The 16,822-nt window shown below is 43.0% G+C and overlaps 1 protein-coding gene across 1 annotated transcript; it reads right to left on the bottom strand.

The window, feature by feature from the left end:
- Positions 1 to 6,807: 6,807 nt before the first annotated feature.
- On the bottom strand, positions 6,808 to 16,315 carry Clrn2 (clarin 2). Its single transcript, XM_006981644.3, has 3 exons — positions 16,035 to 16,315; positions 10,623 to 10,802; positions 6,808 to 7,220 (listed from the first exon to the last, which is right to left on the bottom strand). The coding sequence occupies exons 1-3, from the start codon at positions 16,285 to 16,287 to the stop codon at positions 6,955 to 6,957; spliced, it is 699 nt and encodes a 232-aa protein (XP_006981706.1). The 5' UTR covers positions 16,288 to 16,315; the 3' UTR covers positions 6,808 to 6,954.
- Positions 16,316 to 16,822: the final 507 nt, after the last annotated feature.

Here is a 16,822-nt window from a genome sequence, read left to right as displayed (position 1 = left end):
AAATAATTACATGCCATGTTTTTATATTAGTTTTATTAAGCTAAGAACTCAGCTATAAATATCATAGAATATCTAATCAAAATATAATAGAAATGGTGGTGGGTATCTTCTCACAATGTTGAATTTCCAGGGTGGCTGTGTGACCTCATCCCTTGTCACACTGATGGTCAGGTTATGAAACAGCCAACATGAAGTCCAGCCCAACACTATCACGTGGGAGGTAGTGCCCATTATAGCCTGTGTATTTTATGTGGCATTGAATCACCTTAAAGTTTTTAGAGTATGAAGGGAAAGGAGAGATCAACTTATGCAATTTCCTTGTTTTATAAGTGAGAAAACGATGCTTTTCATTATGTAACTCAAATTCTGGCAGGAGGAACTACTTCTTGTTTTGTTTTGTTTTTTGCCCCCCTAGGACCTGACATGTGATGATCCTTGATTAGGAGGAAGTTTTATCCCCATCACATTGTGATTGTGCTTGCTGACATTGTGTGTTTGGGATGGTTTAAGATGACTTAGTCTATGTAGGTCAACATCAAGGAACTCTATTTTCTATACTTTTTATTTTATTAAACCAGTAACATAATACAAGTGTATTTTAAGACCCAAATATTAAATCTCCTCTCTTCCTATTCTGCTAAATTCCATGTAGGAATCTCTCCCATGGTATCTCTGTGAGATGCTCTTCAGACTGGACCTGATTCTCTTTGGAATATTTGAAACTCTCAAGAGGTTATAGATGCTTCTATGATTTCTTTCTTTCTTTTCTTTTCTTTTCTTTTTTTTTTTTTTTTTGAGATGGGGTTTCACTGTGTAGCTATGGCTGTCCTGAAACTCACCGTGTAGACTAGGTTGTCCTTGAACTCACAGACATCTGCCTGCCTCTGCCGCTAGAGTCCTGGGATTAAAGGCATTTGACACTTCCTCTTTGTTTCTATGATTCTTTCAAAACCTGTGGAACCTGTCACTAGAACCATGCTGACTTATAGAAGCCTGCATTCCCACACACCAGAAGACATCCACCTTGATGCAGGCCAATTACAGTTGTCTTTGAAGCAAAACTGAGTCCACTCTGTTCCCTTGTCCATAAGGTGGCCTGCACATGCCCTTTGGCAGTGACTAGTCAAGCACCAGACTTGCTAACTTCCCTGGCACTCTGTCACAGGCACTCTGCCCACCTCCAGCTACTCAGAGAATGAGGTTTTGCAAGGCAGGGACTTGGGCCTGTTTGTTCACTGCTGTATTTGGAATGTCTAGATCAGCTTCAAGCTTGTTGAATGAATAAATGTCCCAAGAGCCTCGAATACTTACAACATAAACTGTTTTCAGAGTGTTCTGTGCCTATGTTGATAAAAACAGAAGAAAATAATCAAACAAAAAACCCTGGTCAACAGGTCTTTGCATTCAATGTAACATTTCCCCTTGTTTTCTACTCAATGTGGCTCCCCGTTGCTTTCTTTTGGATTCCTCTCTTGTCAGATTAACTGTCTCATCTAGCCATGTGCCACCTATTCCTCCATAGATGATTCTGAGGTCTGGTGTGGGATGAGGATGGAGGAGTAGAGAGGAATCCTAAGCATTTAGAGCAGAGAAGGCACCATGAAGTCTTCCTGAGATCCCACTGCTAAAGATACCTCATGCTATGTTTTCAGGAGACAGAGAAACCAAGCTGAAATAGATTGGAAGCTTCCTTCCTCATAGCCCACTGTGGTGGTTTGGTTAAGATTATCCCTCAGAGGCTCAGATGTTTGAATATTTAGTTCCCAGTGAGTATTGCTGTTTGGGAGTGTCTAGGAGATGCAGCATAGCTGGAAGAAGTATGTCACTTGGGGTGGGCTTTGAGGTTTCCAAGCCTTGTGCTATTTCCAATTTGCTCTCTCTGTTTTGTTTTATCACAGCAATAGAAAAGTGACTAATAGCCAGGCAGTGGTGGCGCACACTTTTGATCCCAGCAATTGGGAGGCAGAGCCAGGCAGATCTCTGTGAGTTCGAGGCCAGCCTGGTCTACATAGTGAGATCCAGGACAGGCACCAAAACTACACTGAGAAACCCAGTCTCAAAAAACAAAAAACAAAACAAAACAGCAACAACAAAATCCCAAAACAAACAAACAAATAAACAAACAAAAAAAGAAAGAAAGAAAGAAAAGAAAAGTGACTAATTTTCTCCCATAGTGCTGGAAGGTGCTTTCGGTTGCTGTGGGTGAGCTGTCATCAACAGTCTTACCCAGCTAAGGACTTCACAAGCAACACTACTGAGAGGCTAGTGTCAAAACGTGCGCACTGGTACAAAAGTGATAAGTCTGTGTTTACAGGAGTAACCAACCACTCAGTAACTTAATCTGAGGCCCTCTTTACAGGAGCAAATCCTCAGTTGCCCTATCCAAAAGACCATGGTGTGGGATGTTAAAAGCTCTAGTGGGAAAACTACTAATACTATCGTACTAAATGGACATGCCATGCCCATCAAATGGCTTTCTAAGTAATCATGTTTATACCCATAGGGTATTAATGCTGCCAACTTTGATCAGAGAAGCTTCTTTATGCAGTGAGCACCAGTAGCTCCAGCATCTCATAATTGGCCATTGAGATGAGAATAAATGCCAGTTCACATTCAGTTATCAACTGAACATCTTGTCACCTGTACCCCATCTTCCAAGGCTCAGGGAACGTCATATCACGAGGGTGTTCTAGTTTGTTTTCTATTGCTGTGATAAACATCATAACCAAAAGCAACTGAGGGAAGAAAGGGTTTGTTTCACCTTACAGTCTGTCAGGAAGAGAAATCAGGGAAGGAACTCAAGGCAGGAACCTGGAGGCAAGAACTGGAACAGAGATCATCGAAGAATGCTGTTTACTGGCTTTCTCACTATGGCTCACTCAGCTGTGTTTGTGTGTGTGTGTGTGTGTGTGTGTGTGTGTGCGCGTGCGCGTGTGCGTGTGCGTGTGTGTGTGTGTGTGTGTGTGTGTGTGTGTGTGTGTGTGTTTTATAGCACAGGATCACCTACCCAGGGATGGCACCATCTATAGTCATCTGGACCCTCTTATGCCAGTCTTTAATCAAGAAAATGCCCCACAGACTAGCCTACAAGCTGATCTGATGAAAGCATTTTCTCCATTTCCCATCTTTTCCCAGATGACCCTGGCTGTTGTCAAGTTGACAAACAAATCAAAAACTAACCAGAACAAAGGGGGAATAAAGAATGTAAGAGTAGGAGGAAGGGGGAAGAGTGGTGTGGAATGTAGATGGGTAGGAATGGACGATGCGATCGCTGCACAAGATCTGTATAAGACTGGACCTGCCAACATCCTGTCATGGAAGGGGGAGGGGCTCATGAAGCCCCACCACTCCCTGAGGATTTATATGCTGTTAATGAATGCTGAGGGAGGGGGTCACTGGTAAGATGCCCAACCTCTTGCAAATAACCCCTCACCCATTCTCTTATGAGCAACCCTAATGTAACTCACCATATCATTAAAAGAAAGAAGAAAGCAGGCCAAAACATTAGGAATATTAGTTGGGAAGAGGAAGGTGATCAATGGAAGAGGGAGGGGAGTCTAAGGGAGTGTAACTGGGAGTGTATATAATCAAAATGCATCATATAAATGTAAAAATGTCATAAAGGGGTCCATTATTTATAACTAATATCTACTAATAAAAATAATATTCATTTGGAAACAAGAACAACCAAATTCTAAACAATAAAACAAAGCAACAACCACCTCCTTCCAGACTTCCTTAAGTCATCAGGTAAAGTGCGAAGTTTTTAAAGAAGTTAAGTAGCTTTGGAGATAAATAACCTTTGCTCAGCTCAAAGATAGGATACTACAAAGATGGACATCTTAGCTAGCTGGAATCATTGAAAAAAAAATGGATGAATATAGTTAATAGTAAAGCTTCTCCAGAAAAATAAAGCCAATAGGATGTGTGTGTGTGTGTGTGTGTGTGTGTGTGTGTGTGTGTGTGTATGTATGCATACACAGTCAACGTTCCATATGTGCAGTTCAGCAACAATGCATTTAACCAGTCATAGATCATGAATGGATTTGAATCTGCCATGGTTGTGTCTGTACTGAACATGTGCACACATTTTCCCTTTGTCTTCATTCCCTAAGCAACACAGCATGACGAGTGTTTACAGGGTAGTCACATTTATTAGGTGATCTAAGTTGCCCGGAGATAATCAAGTACATGAAAGAAAAGCTGGTCATATGCAAACGTCGTGCCATTTTATATAGGGGATTTGACTGTTCACGAAAGGGTTTTGAGTATCTGAGGGAGGTCTTAATTGATTGATTCTTAGGAGTTGGTTCGTGTGACTGTGGAGGATGCCATGTCCAAGTTCCGCAGGGTTAGCTGGTGAAACTGGATAGGCATGAAGCTAAGTGTGAGGGATTCAAGGAAACTGCAGCTGAGTCTTGGTAGCTTGTCCCCTGGGCAGGCAGGGAGGTAGATGTATGGGAACCAAGGAAACTGCACAGATCTTGGTAGCTGTCTCCTGATAGTAAGAACTCTGGTGGTTAAGCATTACCACTTTATGTTCTTCCTTCTATATCAAAACCCCAGCCACTTGAGCCCTTCATCAGTTACTATATATGTGCAGTAACGAGTGTGCATCCTCAAAAAAATCTGAACTCATTAGAATATCATTTGCATTTTGGTCTTCCTTGTCAGCTTTTAGGTACCATGGGAAGAATTACCCTACAGAGGGAGCTTTGGTCTTCCATGATTTGGGAGAAAAGGTCATCTTAACCCCATGAATAAGACACCCACTTCCTAAGTATTTATAAACCTTCATTAAAAAATCTTCAATGCTTGGCCCACTTCTGGCACCTCCTTTGGGACTGCATACTCCATTCTCTCTTTGGAGTATATGCTTTGCTTTGCTAAATGAATGCCTGATTAAACTGTATCTCTTTTTTAAATTCTTTCCTTAGAGAAGACAAGAACTGAGAAGAAACTTTCACCAGGTAATACCAATGGTTAGATGGAAACTCAGAGATCCAGTCCAAAGGCAGAGTTCTTTCTCTCTTAGAGGAGGTCAGTTTTTTACATTAAGACATTCAACTGGTTGGATAAGGCCCTCGAATTTATAAAAAGTCAGATGCAAACATTAACTTTGTCAAAAAAGTGTCTTCGCCGGGCGGTGGTGGCGCACGCCTTTAATCCCAGCACTCGGGAGGCAGAGGCAGGCGGATCTCCGTGAGTTCGAGGCCAGCCTGGGCTACCAAGTGAGTTCCAGGAAAGGCACAAAGCTACACAGAGAAACCCTGTCTCGAAAAACCAAAAAAAAAAAAAAAAAGTGTCTTCAAAGAAGCATTTATTTGACAGACCAAATAAGTGGCTGTTATGGCCTATGTAAGCGGACACAATGGATTAACTCTCATGAACTGCTTAGGAAATGTTTCTCAAAACAGGTTGAAGAAGGCCACATTCTCATCTCTTTCAACATTCTCATGCGTGGCCTTCCTGAGACTTCATGCCTTGTGTGTTCCCTCATTACTGACTCAACTTGGGATTCTTTATCAACATTGCATCCCTCACCACTGGAAAAAGCCTACTCATCTTTCACAGTTCAGATCGAATGTTAGCTCAGCGAAACTTTAATACCACACTTTATCCAGGAGACTTCATTTCTTCCTGTTTCCCTGTGCCAGGGCTACTTTAACATTCTTACATTGCATCACTTGTATATCAAACTGCAGATCAGCAGCATGGCTTTAAAAGTATAGGGGGAGTTTCCCGAAGGTGGTATTTGTTGGAACTACCAATCCTAGGAGCAACAAAGGGAAGACATTAGAATTGGGAAAACTTAGAAACTCAGAGGCGGAGTTCCATAAAGCTTAATGACCTCTACAAAGGGGCACTACTTGCCTGGTCCTGATTTACCTGAGCTTGCTGGATGGGCTGCATGGGCAAGAGACCCTGACCCAGCAAGAATGGGTATCAACTGTTTGCTGCTGCCCAAGTCTTAGTTAACTGTTACAAGTGTCAAGAGGTGGGAAAATTTAAGATATGCTGCTTTGCTTTGTTAGTATGGGTACTTAACTTAATCTAATAATGTATCTTCCATAATTTGTTCTGATTTTGCACAGTTTCTGTCATAATTGATATAAAAAGTTTATATGATCTAAAAATAATATGCATTCTGGTACCAGACTTACTAGATTTCATGCCTCATCTCACCAAGTTGCACAACTTGTCTGTACCTTGGTTTTTCCATCTGTCAAATGGAGCTAGAATGGCTCTGGCCACTTGGGAGGATCTAGATAGTTAATAGGTGGAAACGTCTTGGAATGGTTGGTGCTCTGGACTGGGGCTATCGCTCATTTGCAGAGTCTGCCTCATATATGCAAAGCCTGGACTTGATTGGCACCACCAAGAAGAAAAAAAAAATAAAGGAAAAGTCAAACAACCAAACAAATAAGCCAGTGTTCAGCATATAGTGGTCACTCAGAACCCACAGTCATTCCCATTCCTAGTGTTATTGTTGTTAGTTAATTTCTGTGTCACGTGGATATGTTCTTACTTCTCGAGGATAGGGGCATGATCATAGTTTCTTTGCACACCTCCAATACTATAGAGAACAAGCTCTACTGAGTCTTCCTGGAGTTTATGTGACCTTGTTTGCAGAGATCCCCAACAGCACCATTAGAACCTCACATCCAAGCCTGAGAAGTGCTTATTACCCCCTTTTGACAGACGAGGGAACTGAGAATTAGTCAATAAGTGAATCGTCCAGTGTCAGACACAGCTGACTGGTTCAGCTCCAAGGTCATTACAAAGAAACACCCTGGTCATTGAGAGTTTTTCCTTTCTGGCCCAGCCAACTCTTTAATCCCCCACAGCCTTCCTTTTACTACCAAGAACACTTGGATGGAGAAGGCTGGAAAAAGCGAAACCCCCATTGATGTCGCAAACTGATAAAGGAAAGGTGCGGGCAGGAGCTGGATATCAGTATAAAATGTCCTCAGGGGTAACAGTGGCCTCTTCCATTTTAGTCTTGATCTCTGGGAGGGGAATTTGACTGATTGCCACCACAACCAAGTTTGCTGCGTGGGCCGAGGCACTCGCCACGCATATCCAAAATGACTCTTCATACTGTTCTTCCACCACGACAAACTGAAAGAGCCTCTCCTGGAAGTTGGCAATTCTTTCCGTCAGGTCGTGAAATTTCACTGCAGCCATGAAGCTGCCGATGGCTAGTGCCACGACTCCACCTGAAACCCAAAACAGCGCCTTTACTTACTGCTCCTCTTGGCACTCGTAAGGTCTCTACTTCTGTGCTGTGTGAAACAAAATTGTTTGGGTGTGAAGAATGAATACAGCAACACAAATTTGAATTTGTGTTTAAAAGCAGTAGACAACCCACAGAGTATCAAAGGCAAGAGGGACAGTTGTCTAGAAAGAGAATAAATTAATAACAGATGGACTAGAATCTGGATGCCTCTAACTCCTCTTTCCAGTAGTATCCCCATTAGAGGACCACTTTCTAGACCTCTTATGCCTTCTGTATAGATGGTGAGCACTGTGTACAAAGAGGTAAGATCCTATTTGGTAGGGTGAGGTTTTGCCTTCTGGCTGCACTGTTCTACAGAGGGTGGAAATGCTGGAATTCCAAACCTCCAAATTTAACTCCCTAGCAATTGAGCAAAACTTAGAAGTTGTTTGGTGGGTCCCCTCCCCCATTTTAATTGAACTTGACAGTCAAAAAGACACAACAAACTGAGTCTGGTAGTGAATGTATATAATTCAAAGGCTTGAGAGGCTAAGGCAGGAGGATTGCAAGTCTGAAGACAATTGACCTACAAAAAGAGAATCAGGAGGAGGTGGGGAAGGGTGGGCAAGGTGATGCTCGCTTTTAATGCCAGTACTTGGGAGGCAGAGTCAGGTGGATCTCTGTGAGACTGCGAGTAGCCTGGTCTACATAGAGGGTTCCAGGCTAGCCAGGACTATGTGGTGAGACCCTGTCTTAAAAGAGAGAGAGAGAGAAAAAAAAAAGGGGAGAAATAACAAAACAAAAACCCATTCTTAACTGTGTGTGGAGACTCATAATTGTAACACATGAGAGACTGAAACGGGAGGGTCACCGTGAATTGGAGTTCAGGCTGGGATACAGATTAAGACCTTGTCTTTAAAAAAACAATGAAAAAAAAGGGTGTATTTTCTATGTTTTTTTTTTTTTTTTTTGGTTTTCGAGACAGGGTTTCTCTGCGTAGCTTTGCGCCTTTCCTGGAGCTCACTTGGTAGCCCAGGCTGGCCTCGAACTCACAGAGATCCGCCTGCCTCTGCTTCCCGAGTGCTGGGATTAAAGGCGTGCGCCACCACCGCCCGGCTATTTTCTATGTTTTTAAAAGATTGTTACACAGTCACTAAAGAAATTTTGGAGACCAGAGACAACTATAAGCATGAAAAATAAAATTTAGTTTCACCCTAAAGACCAGGCATACTTTGTACACATTAGTATGTTTCTTATATTTCATTCTTTTGAATACAACCAAAGGTATTTTTAATTTGATTTTAAATTTGGTTTCTTTTCCTTTCACCCAGGATGTTCCTGGGTTGTTAACTGTTCTATAAGGGCATGACTTTAAAAACATGTGTACTATCTTATTCTGGAGCCATGCCTACATTTTAAAGGACGGCCTTGCTTCTGGGACTCTAGATGTTAGGAACTGTGTTCTTTTCCATTTCCTCTCCATAAGCCCCATCTATGGGATTTTTCACAGGCAAAGGCTGTTTACATTTTTATTTGTTTTGACAATATGTTTTTTCTGATTGCCTATTTGTTAGGATGTCATCAGTGGAATTAGAACAGTGGTTCTCAACCTTCCTAATGCTGGTGACCGCCAACCACAAAATTATTTCACTGCTATTTCATAACTGTATTTTGTTACTGTTATGAATTGTAATGCAAATATTTGCTCCATGATCTCCAAAGGGGCGAAGACCCACAGGTTGAGAACCACTTAATTAGAGTCCTAGGACTCTAGAAATGTAGACTCTACTTTCTAGATATGTACAGAAATAAGTATTTATTTAATAGAGTAGGCCTGAATACTTTTTATGGTAAGAGTCTGCCGAGGTAAGACACCTGCAGTCCTGGTGATTGTACAGGATAGCTAGCCTTTATATACAAAGGCAAATACATAGCAACGGATGCACTATAATATATGTTACAAAACCAGTATTTGTGTTTACACATTATAATCCTCTTATACATGGCTAAGGAGGTGAGAGATTATTGCCACAGTGGAACCTTGACCGTCCCATATGGGTTTTCTGAGACTTCTTTTTCATAGGATTTTGTTGTTGTCATTATAGATGATGTATTAAGTACATAATTAAAGGTAACTCTTACTTTCCAGGTGTCCATATATTAGCTAACCTATGTGAACACAACACTGTTTCTTTTCAGCAAAGAAAACATTCCTTTTCCCACCAAAATTTTGGACCCAGTGAGGGGCATGTGAAAGAGCGGAGAGTAAATATTTTAATTTCTTCATACTTTTCATCCGACTACTTATGTTACAAGACTTGATGGCTTTAGAGACCATTAAGGGTGGACCCCTTCCCTCATGGTCAGTTTTTATCCCTCCTGCCTGTCTTTGGACCCTACCTTCTGTTTTTCTTGTAATACTGGAAAGGGAAGACTCTCTTTAGGATCCAAATGACCATATGGGTGGAGGTACCTGATTGAGACCCATTAAGGAGAAGCTAGTTCTTCCTGGTCAAAGGATATAATTAAAATTCTATCTCTGGCCGGGCGTTGGTGGCGCACGCCTTTAATCCCAGCACTCGGGAGGCAGAGCCAGGCGGATCTCTGGGAGTTTGAGGCCAGCCTGGGCTACCAAGTGAGCTCCAGGAAAGGCGCAAAGCTACACAGAGAAACCCTGACTCGAAAAACCAAAAAAAAAAAAAAAAAAAAAAAAAAAAATTCTATCTCTGGCTCTGGGTGGAGACCTACCATTCCAAACTACCCTAAACATTGCATTCTAGTGTCCCTTCTGTTTAAGAGTTACTCGAGCTCAGCCTGTCAATCACCCAACTAAGAGTCTACCCTTCCATGGCGGACTTTAGGGCTTTAGGACTTTCCTTTCCCTTGAGAAATCTGGCTTATATGTGGATGTGCTAAGGGGATGGGAGGAGCAATTAAACCCTTAATAAGATAACTTATTTACCTTTCTTCAAAGTCCCTTCTTTTCTGGAGCCACTCCGGCAGCCTGCCCACCCTTCTGAAAAATGGAACTTCTCCAAAGTTTTCACTGTTTAGATCCTGGCCAGGGGCCTAAGCACGCTTTCTGGGACACCGTGGGGCTTCTGCTAAAGTTCTCCTCTCTTTTCACCACGCAGCTTACTAACTTCTGTCGCTGAAGCTGACTGCTTTCTGAAGTCACGGACTTTCTCTTCTTCATCTCCCTCCTCCTGGCAGGTAGCAAGATTTAGAGCTTGTCTTCTCTCTTGTTTTTCTCCCAGACTCCAATAAAAATGCACCTTAGCTTCCTTCTGAGTATGTTTTTAAATTCTTTCATTAACTAGACTAAGGGCCCCCACAAGGTTAACACTTGGGAGCCCAGCCTGATGGTGTGGACACCAGTTTCCCTCCCCTGGGGGCTTCTTACCTGCCAGGACATTCCAAAGGCAGATGCCACCAGGGCCATTGACTGCCCTGTAGGGGACTTGAATGATGTTGAGAATAGCAAAGCCCATGCTGACCAGAGCCAGGGCCAAGGCCAGGAAGAGCAGCAGCAGGATCGTGACGTGGAGGCTTGCATTGAGCTCCTTCACCAGATGTGGGAAGACTGTGGAGAGAGACATTATTTCAAGGTCAGAGCGTGGCTCCTTTCCTAATGCCAGGACTTGCTTATCTCAAGCTAAGTAAGTAGAGGATAAGGGCAAGACACAAAAATGCTGGGTTTTCCAAAACCAAGAGACTTCCTGCGATGGGTCTGTGCACCCTAGAGCTATCACTTGTTAGTTGCCTAGGAATCTTCATCCTGGTAGAGTGAACACAAATCCAAATGTACCCCACAGTGGACATAACACTGACCCTGTAGTCCTGGGTGGGATCTGATGTAAACTGCTGCATGATGGGAGCCATAAGCCTAAGGGACCCTTGACACACATGCTGCCATATTTGGGCTTCTCTCTTCTTTTCTTAGATCTAGGCCTTGCTTAAGTCTCCATAGCACCAGAACCTCTTGTTACAAATACCAGAACCTCTTCTCAGAAATCAGGTGAACCTGCTGCAGTTAGGCAATTAAGCAGTTAGACAAGAATAGATAGATAACCTTCAGAGCAACATTTCCTGCTGGCAGAACGGCCCATAATTAAGTCCCGTCCTGCTTGCAACCCCCATTACTAAGTCCCTTCCTGCTCACAACCCCCTTTGCCTACCTATATATGCCTTGTGAGAAAAATTAAATTTTGGAGCTTGACCAGAGGTCCTGTCTTGCTCTCATTCTTTGTGTCTCTTGTCCCTCTCATTCGCCGGCCCTCCCTTTAGGTCCCCGTTGAAGACCCCGCTGGCCAGGGCTGCTGCACTTCACATAAGCCCCAGGCACAGGCAGGACAGGGTAGGAAAAAGGCACTCTCAAATCTTATAGGGATGCTCAGTCCTATATCCCCATTAAAAGGCAATGTGATCAAAGGCAGCATCTATCAAAGCATACATTGGCTGTTCATTACAATAGCAAATGTATGGAGATAGATTAATTCCTCCAGTCAACGAAGTGGTTGAATAAATTTAGTTATGACATCACAATGCAGAGTTTAGAAAGAACTGGCCACAGGCACATGATGATATGAACCTATATTTGGAGTTGATTAAATGAGAAATTGAGAACCATATTATGACGACGAAGAAGAGGGAACCTGGGGCACAAGGACTGATGTGAGGAAGGAGGTCAAGAGTACTCAATCCACAGCCTCCAGCTGAAGTGTCTTAATTAATCATCCAGACTATTGGCACAGGGTGAATCTCTGGCTCACATTCACATTCATGTGGATTACTCCTGGCTCAGGAACTTCCTGGGAACCAAGGTGTTAATTACCTTTTATATGTTACTACTCAGAAATTCAAGTCTTTCTTTAGGAGTTTCAGTTTAACAGTTTGTTCCACTAGGTTTTTCTCCCCCAATACCCTCAAACAGGGTTTCTCTGTGTAGCCTTGGCTGTCCTGAAACTCACTATGTAGACCAGGCTGGCCTTGAACTCAGAGATCTGCCTGCCTCTGCCTCCTGTGTGCTGGGTTTCCTTCAGTTTTTAAGAAGAACTCTATATTTAACTCTGTTGCACGGTATTGCCCCCAGAACACTGTGGCTCACTCCTTTTTCATGTTTGTACCATTTCCAAGATTAGGCATTTCTCACTTAATGAAATTGAGGTTTGCAGCTTGGAATCCACAGCGACGAACACAGTTGATCCATGGCCGCCATTGATAATCAGGTATAAGCTGTGTACAGCCCCTTCATACACATTCTTCCTTTTGCTCCTCTCTCTCCTTCCTGTGTCTGTGTGTACATGTACATGTGAGTGCTCATGCATGTGGAGGCCAGAGATCAGCCTCAGGGTATTCCTCAGATGCTTTCCACCTTGTTTTTGAGAGTCTGTCACTGAGACCCAGGGCTTTCCACTTAATCCAGGTTTGCTGGCTAACAAATCCTGGGGACCCTCTCATCTCTACCGCCCCAACATTAAGATTACGAAGGCATGCCTCTATACCTAGCTTTTTACATGGGTGGTGGGGATGGAGCTGAGGTCTCCATGCTCGCATGAGGAGCGCTTTGCTGACTGAGTTTGCGCCCCAGGTCACCCTCTCTTATTCTTGCAGACGTGGAAACTGAGGTTTAGAGAAGTTAAATCGTTTAGCCAAGACCACGTAGCCCGTAGTAATGCCTAACTATTCTGCGAAAGGGCTGATAGGAGAAAAATCAGAAACCTTAGATAAAGAAGTTTAAAATTGTGTGTGGTGGTGGCACACACCTTTAATCCTAGCACTTGGGAGGCAGAGGCAGAGACAGGCAGATCTCTGTGAGTTTGAGGCCAGCCTTGTCTATAGGGTGAGTTCCAGGATAGCCAGGGCTACACAGAGAAACCCTGTTTCAAAAAAAATAGTTTAAAATTTTAATCACAGTGTAGCTCAGATTCTAGAAGGCTCAATTTGAGTTTAAGCTTTTTTTTTTTTAATCTAAGAAGCAATACCTGAATATTATTCTATCGGCATTTAAACTTACATGATTTGTTTGTTCCTGATTTTTTTGCCCTGGTGAGATAAATAAATAATCACAGAATTGGAAGACAGATCCAGGTTTTAGCCCTTGGGGAGAGAATTCTTTGGTAAGATGTGGGAAGGGGACTAGAGAGCTAAACTTCAACATAATGTAAGTTAGGTGTATTCACAGAAGTTATTTCATGTATTGATATCTCTAATTCACAAGTTCTTCTTTAATAAAATGTCATCATAAAGTCAGGGTATGAACCCCGGTGTGGCATCTGAGATTCTCTAGTGACTATGGTCTAGTCCGAATGTGCTCCATGTCTCCTAAGTCACACAGCAGGCTTCTCAGGGCAGGCACTGGTCTGCTCTGTTGTCTCTTTTCCTGGTGGTGCCTGGCTTGTGTCTACTCAACAGTACCCCTGAATGCACCCATGCCATTCATTTAATGCTTGCTGCTTTCTTTCTGCAGCTACCCCAGCATTACTTTTATTTCCGAAGTTCTAGATGGTTGGTGGTGGCAAATGTCTTGGTGTTCCCATGACTAATGAGGGAGTTGAGTCTCCCAGAAGAGTCTCTGTGATGGTGAGGAAAGAGGCTGTTTGTGAGTGAGACGTGATAAAAATCCCCTAGTCTAAAGTTCACAAAGCACTTTCCCAAGCTCCTCTCTGCTGATTTACCCTGTGAACAGGGATATTCTTCTGTAGACCTTCAGAAAGTGGGGAATCCTGTGAAGGGTGGGAAATGCTAATGTACTCCATAGCTACTTCCAGTTTACATTGTACTGGACTTGAGAGATGTGCCCTGAAGGAATTTAGATCGTCTCTAGAGAGGTAATAATACACATACAATGTCTCTACAGCACACGATGGAAGGAGGAAGCTACCTCAGGCTTCCTGAGAGCTTTCAAGCATGATCTTTTCCAAGGTACTGTGAATGAACACTTCTAAGTTACTGTGAATGAACATTTCTAAGGTACTGTGAATGAACACTTTATACATCCTCTGGGACAACCCGAAAGAGCAGCTGAAAACAAAACATTCTCAAACACTGCCTGACTCACAGATGAAAATGAAACACCTTCTATGCATATCACACGTTTTTTGATGCTTGAGACTAGATCACACTAGAGGGAACGGATGGTTCTTATGGTTATCTTTCTTAGAAGGAAGGAGCAGGAGAGAAACTTCCCATTAGAAGCAGTTTAAGTTTCTGGGAGCTGAGGATGGCTCAGTTCCCACTAGCATTCAGGTACCACTAGCACATGAGAGGACCACAGGCACTAGGCTGCTCTGCCATGCTCCCACATACTAAGGTTTCATAAGTGTCCCACGGACATAGTGGCAGCCAGACCATTCAGATCAAGTACCATTGTCATAGTCTCTTTTTAACATATCCCTTTCTTTGTTTATTTGTATGATTATTTTTCAACTTCTACTTGTGTGTGTGTGTGTGTGTGTGTGTGTGTGTGTGTATGTGTGTAGTTTGTACATCTGTGTGTGGGCTTTCAGAGAACAGAAGAGGACATTGGATGTCCTACTGTATCAATCTCTGCCTTATTTCTTAGAGACAGGGTCTCTCACTGAACTCAGAGCTATGCTAGCAGCCAGCAATCTGTCTGTCTCTACTCTCAAGACAGCACTAGAGTTACATGCTTGTATGTGACCAAGCCTGAGCCACCTCTCCGGCCCCCTAGGTTGTGGTAGTAATGGAGTTATTTCCCCAATACTTAAGGTCCATTTTAATTGCTAGGTGAATATAAATATACTCAGAGATTGTTTTTCTCAAATATAATGAACACGTCTTTCCTTTCTATATAGAAGTGAAGAGCATTTGTATAATGTTTGTCAAGGGATACAACCTTCTATTTTTCTGTATTTAATGAGATGCATGTCCTGGCCAGGTTTTTAAACATTCCCACACAGTTCTGAGATACAGAAATCAAGTGATGGGTGAGATTTCTAATCCCCATGTACTGACAAGCTATTGATTAACTATAGTTTTGTAGGACACTATTTTTACTAGTGATCTAATGGATTGTCTTGTTTTTTTCTTTCCCAGAAGATCTTTCCTAAGCCATTTTTGGACTCCAGCCTTAAGTCTTCATGGGGCTACTTTGTTTACCTTCTGAGCTCTGAACTCAGGCCAGTGCTGCTGGCTGCTCATCTTTAAACCATCACGCGCCTTCCTCAGTCTCCTTGCCAGGAAATGTGTCAGCTGCTCTTCAAACTCCAGAAGTCTGCTCCCAGCAAAGTCCTCAGGCTGTGAAGCTTTCACATACATGGATGTGGGAGCAGTCACCATGCTTCCTGGCGGCCCCCTTTTGCAGGCAGTCTGCCCCTGTACACTGACGTAGTGAAGACTGCCAGAGTCACACACATGGCATGGCTCTGTTGTTACTTGGCAGAATGAGTGACCCCAGGTGAATAATGTAACTTCTCAAGCCTCAATGTACTCTGATGAAAAATGGGAGCATTCATGATGCCTTCATTATAAGTGTGTTGTAAATCTTAAAAGAATCAGTCAATGCGCAGCTTCTAGTGGGATGCTTGACACATGAGTACTCGATATTTTACTAATCATTATTACTAGAAGTAAACTACAAACTATACAAATTCCTATTTCTAGTATTTTGTTTATCTCTTTTAGAAAAGAAAAAAATTCTCTTTGCATTGCTACACAGGAGCTATTGGCTGCCTATAGATTTTGATGTTTTGTCTTAGATAGGCAATAGTCAAATCTCACTTAGACATGAGCACTCCTGTAAAACAAAAATGCACACACCAGTTTACATGCCGTAATATACTCACATACTCACTTGTAAATTGGGACTGGCGACCCCCGAGCCCACATTGCCGTATTTTACAACCTCGGAAGAGCCCATAGTAAATGTCCCCGATGAATTTGACCAGTTCTGGGTCTGTGGCATTGACCAAATCCACTCCAGTTTGACACAGGATCTTCCCACTCAACCAATGGGGCACAGCCAAGGCAACGATGATCAGAAGGAAGGAAGAGAAGCTGAGTAGAGACGCCAGCCCGTACCACGCCTTTTTGAACCATCCAGGCATGCTAGTGAGTGCAGATCATCCTCCAGGGCTCTGGGCAGCAGTAGGGCAAGTGGTCATCTTCAGACACTCGGTGATAGCCAGCTCCATACACACCAAGTCAAGACTTCCAGTCCATCTCCTCATCCTCCTTCAGTGCCTGCCTCCTCAGCTTGTGTTTACTACATGCCCATCCCAGCCTCTGCAGGTGATCTTCCCCTGACTCGATAGAGCAGAGTGTGTTACCCAAGGAAGTAACCCTATATCTCCCACTGGACTACGGTTTCAGCAGAGGCTTAATTGTTCCTCCGTTCGAGTATTTAAGTAATCGTGATGTGGATGCCATAAGGACCAGAGAGTTATTACCAAGCAAAGCCAGGGAGAACTGCTGACAAAGGATGCTAACTAGACTTAAAAAAATAAAAATTGCATGGCAGAAGCAAAGCAGAACGGACCCATCAGCGCTCACATGTGTTAGCGACAATGTGCAGGATCAAATGTCGATCTCTTCCAGGCGTGCCCTGGCATTTCTTTCTCTAAAATGTCACTGCTGTCAGAG

This window comes from Peromyscus maniculatus, chromosome 10 (genome assembly GCF_049852395.1).
Source record: "Peromyscus maniculatus bairdii isolate BWxNUB_F1_BW_parent chromosome 10, HU_Pman_BW_mat_3.1, whole genome shotgun sequence".
NCBI lineage: Eukaryota > Metazoa > Chordata > Mammalia > Rodentia > Cricetidae > Peromyscus > Peromyscus maniculatus.
Note: the sequence above shows the minus strand (reverse complement) of the source record. Positions and strands in the feature narration are given on the sequence as shown.

What these genes read in the sequence shown, in the direction of transcription:
- Clrn2 (XM_006981644.3), bottom strand. Translation starts at nt 16,287, where the DNA reads ATGCCTGGATGGTTCAAAAAGGCGTGGTACGGGCTGGCGTCTCTACTC. An exon ending in TCGCCAGTCCCAATTTACAA is followed by an intron (nt 10,803 to 16,034) that starts GTGAGTATGTGA and finishes CTCTCTCCACAG; the next exon opens with TCTTCCCACATCTGGTGAAG. An exon ending in CCTTTGGAATGTCCTGGCAG is followed by an intron (nt 7,221 to 10,622) that starts GTAAGAAGCCCC and finishes TTTGGGTTTCAG; the next exon opens with GTGGAGTCGTGGCACTAGCC.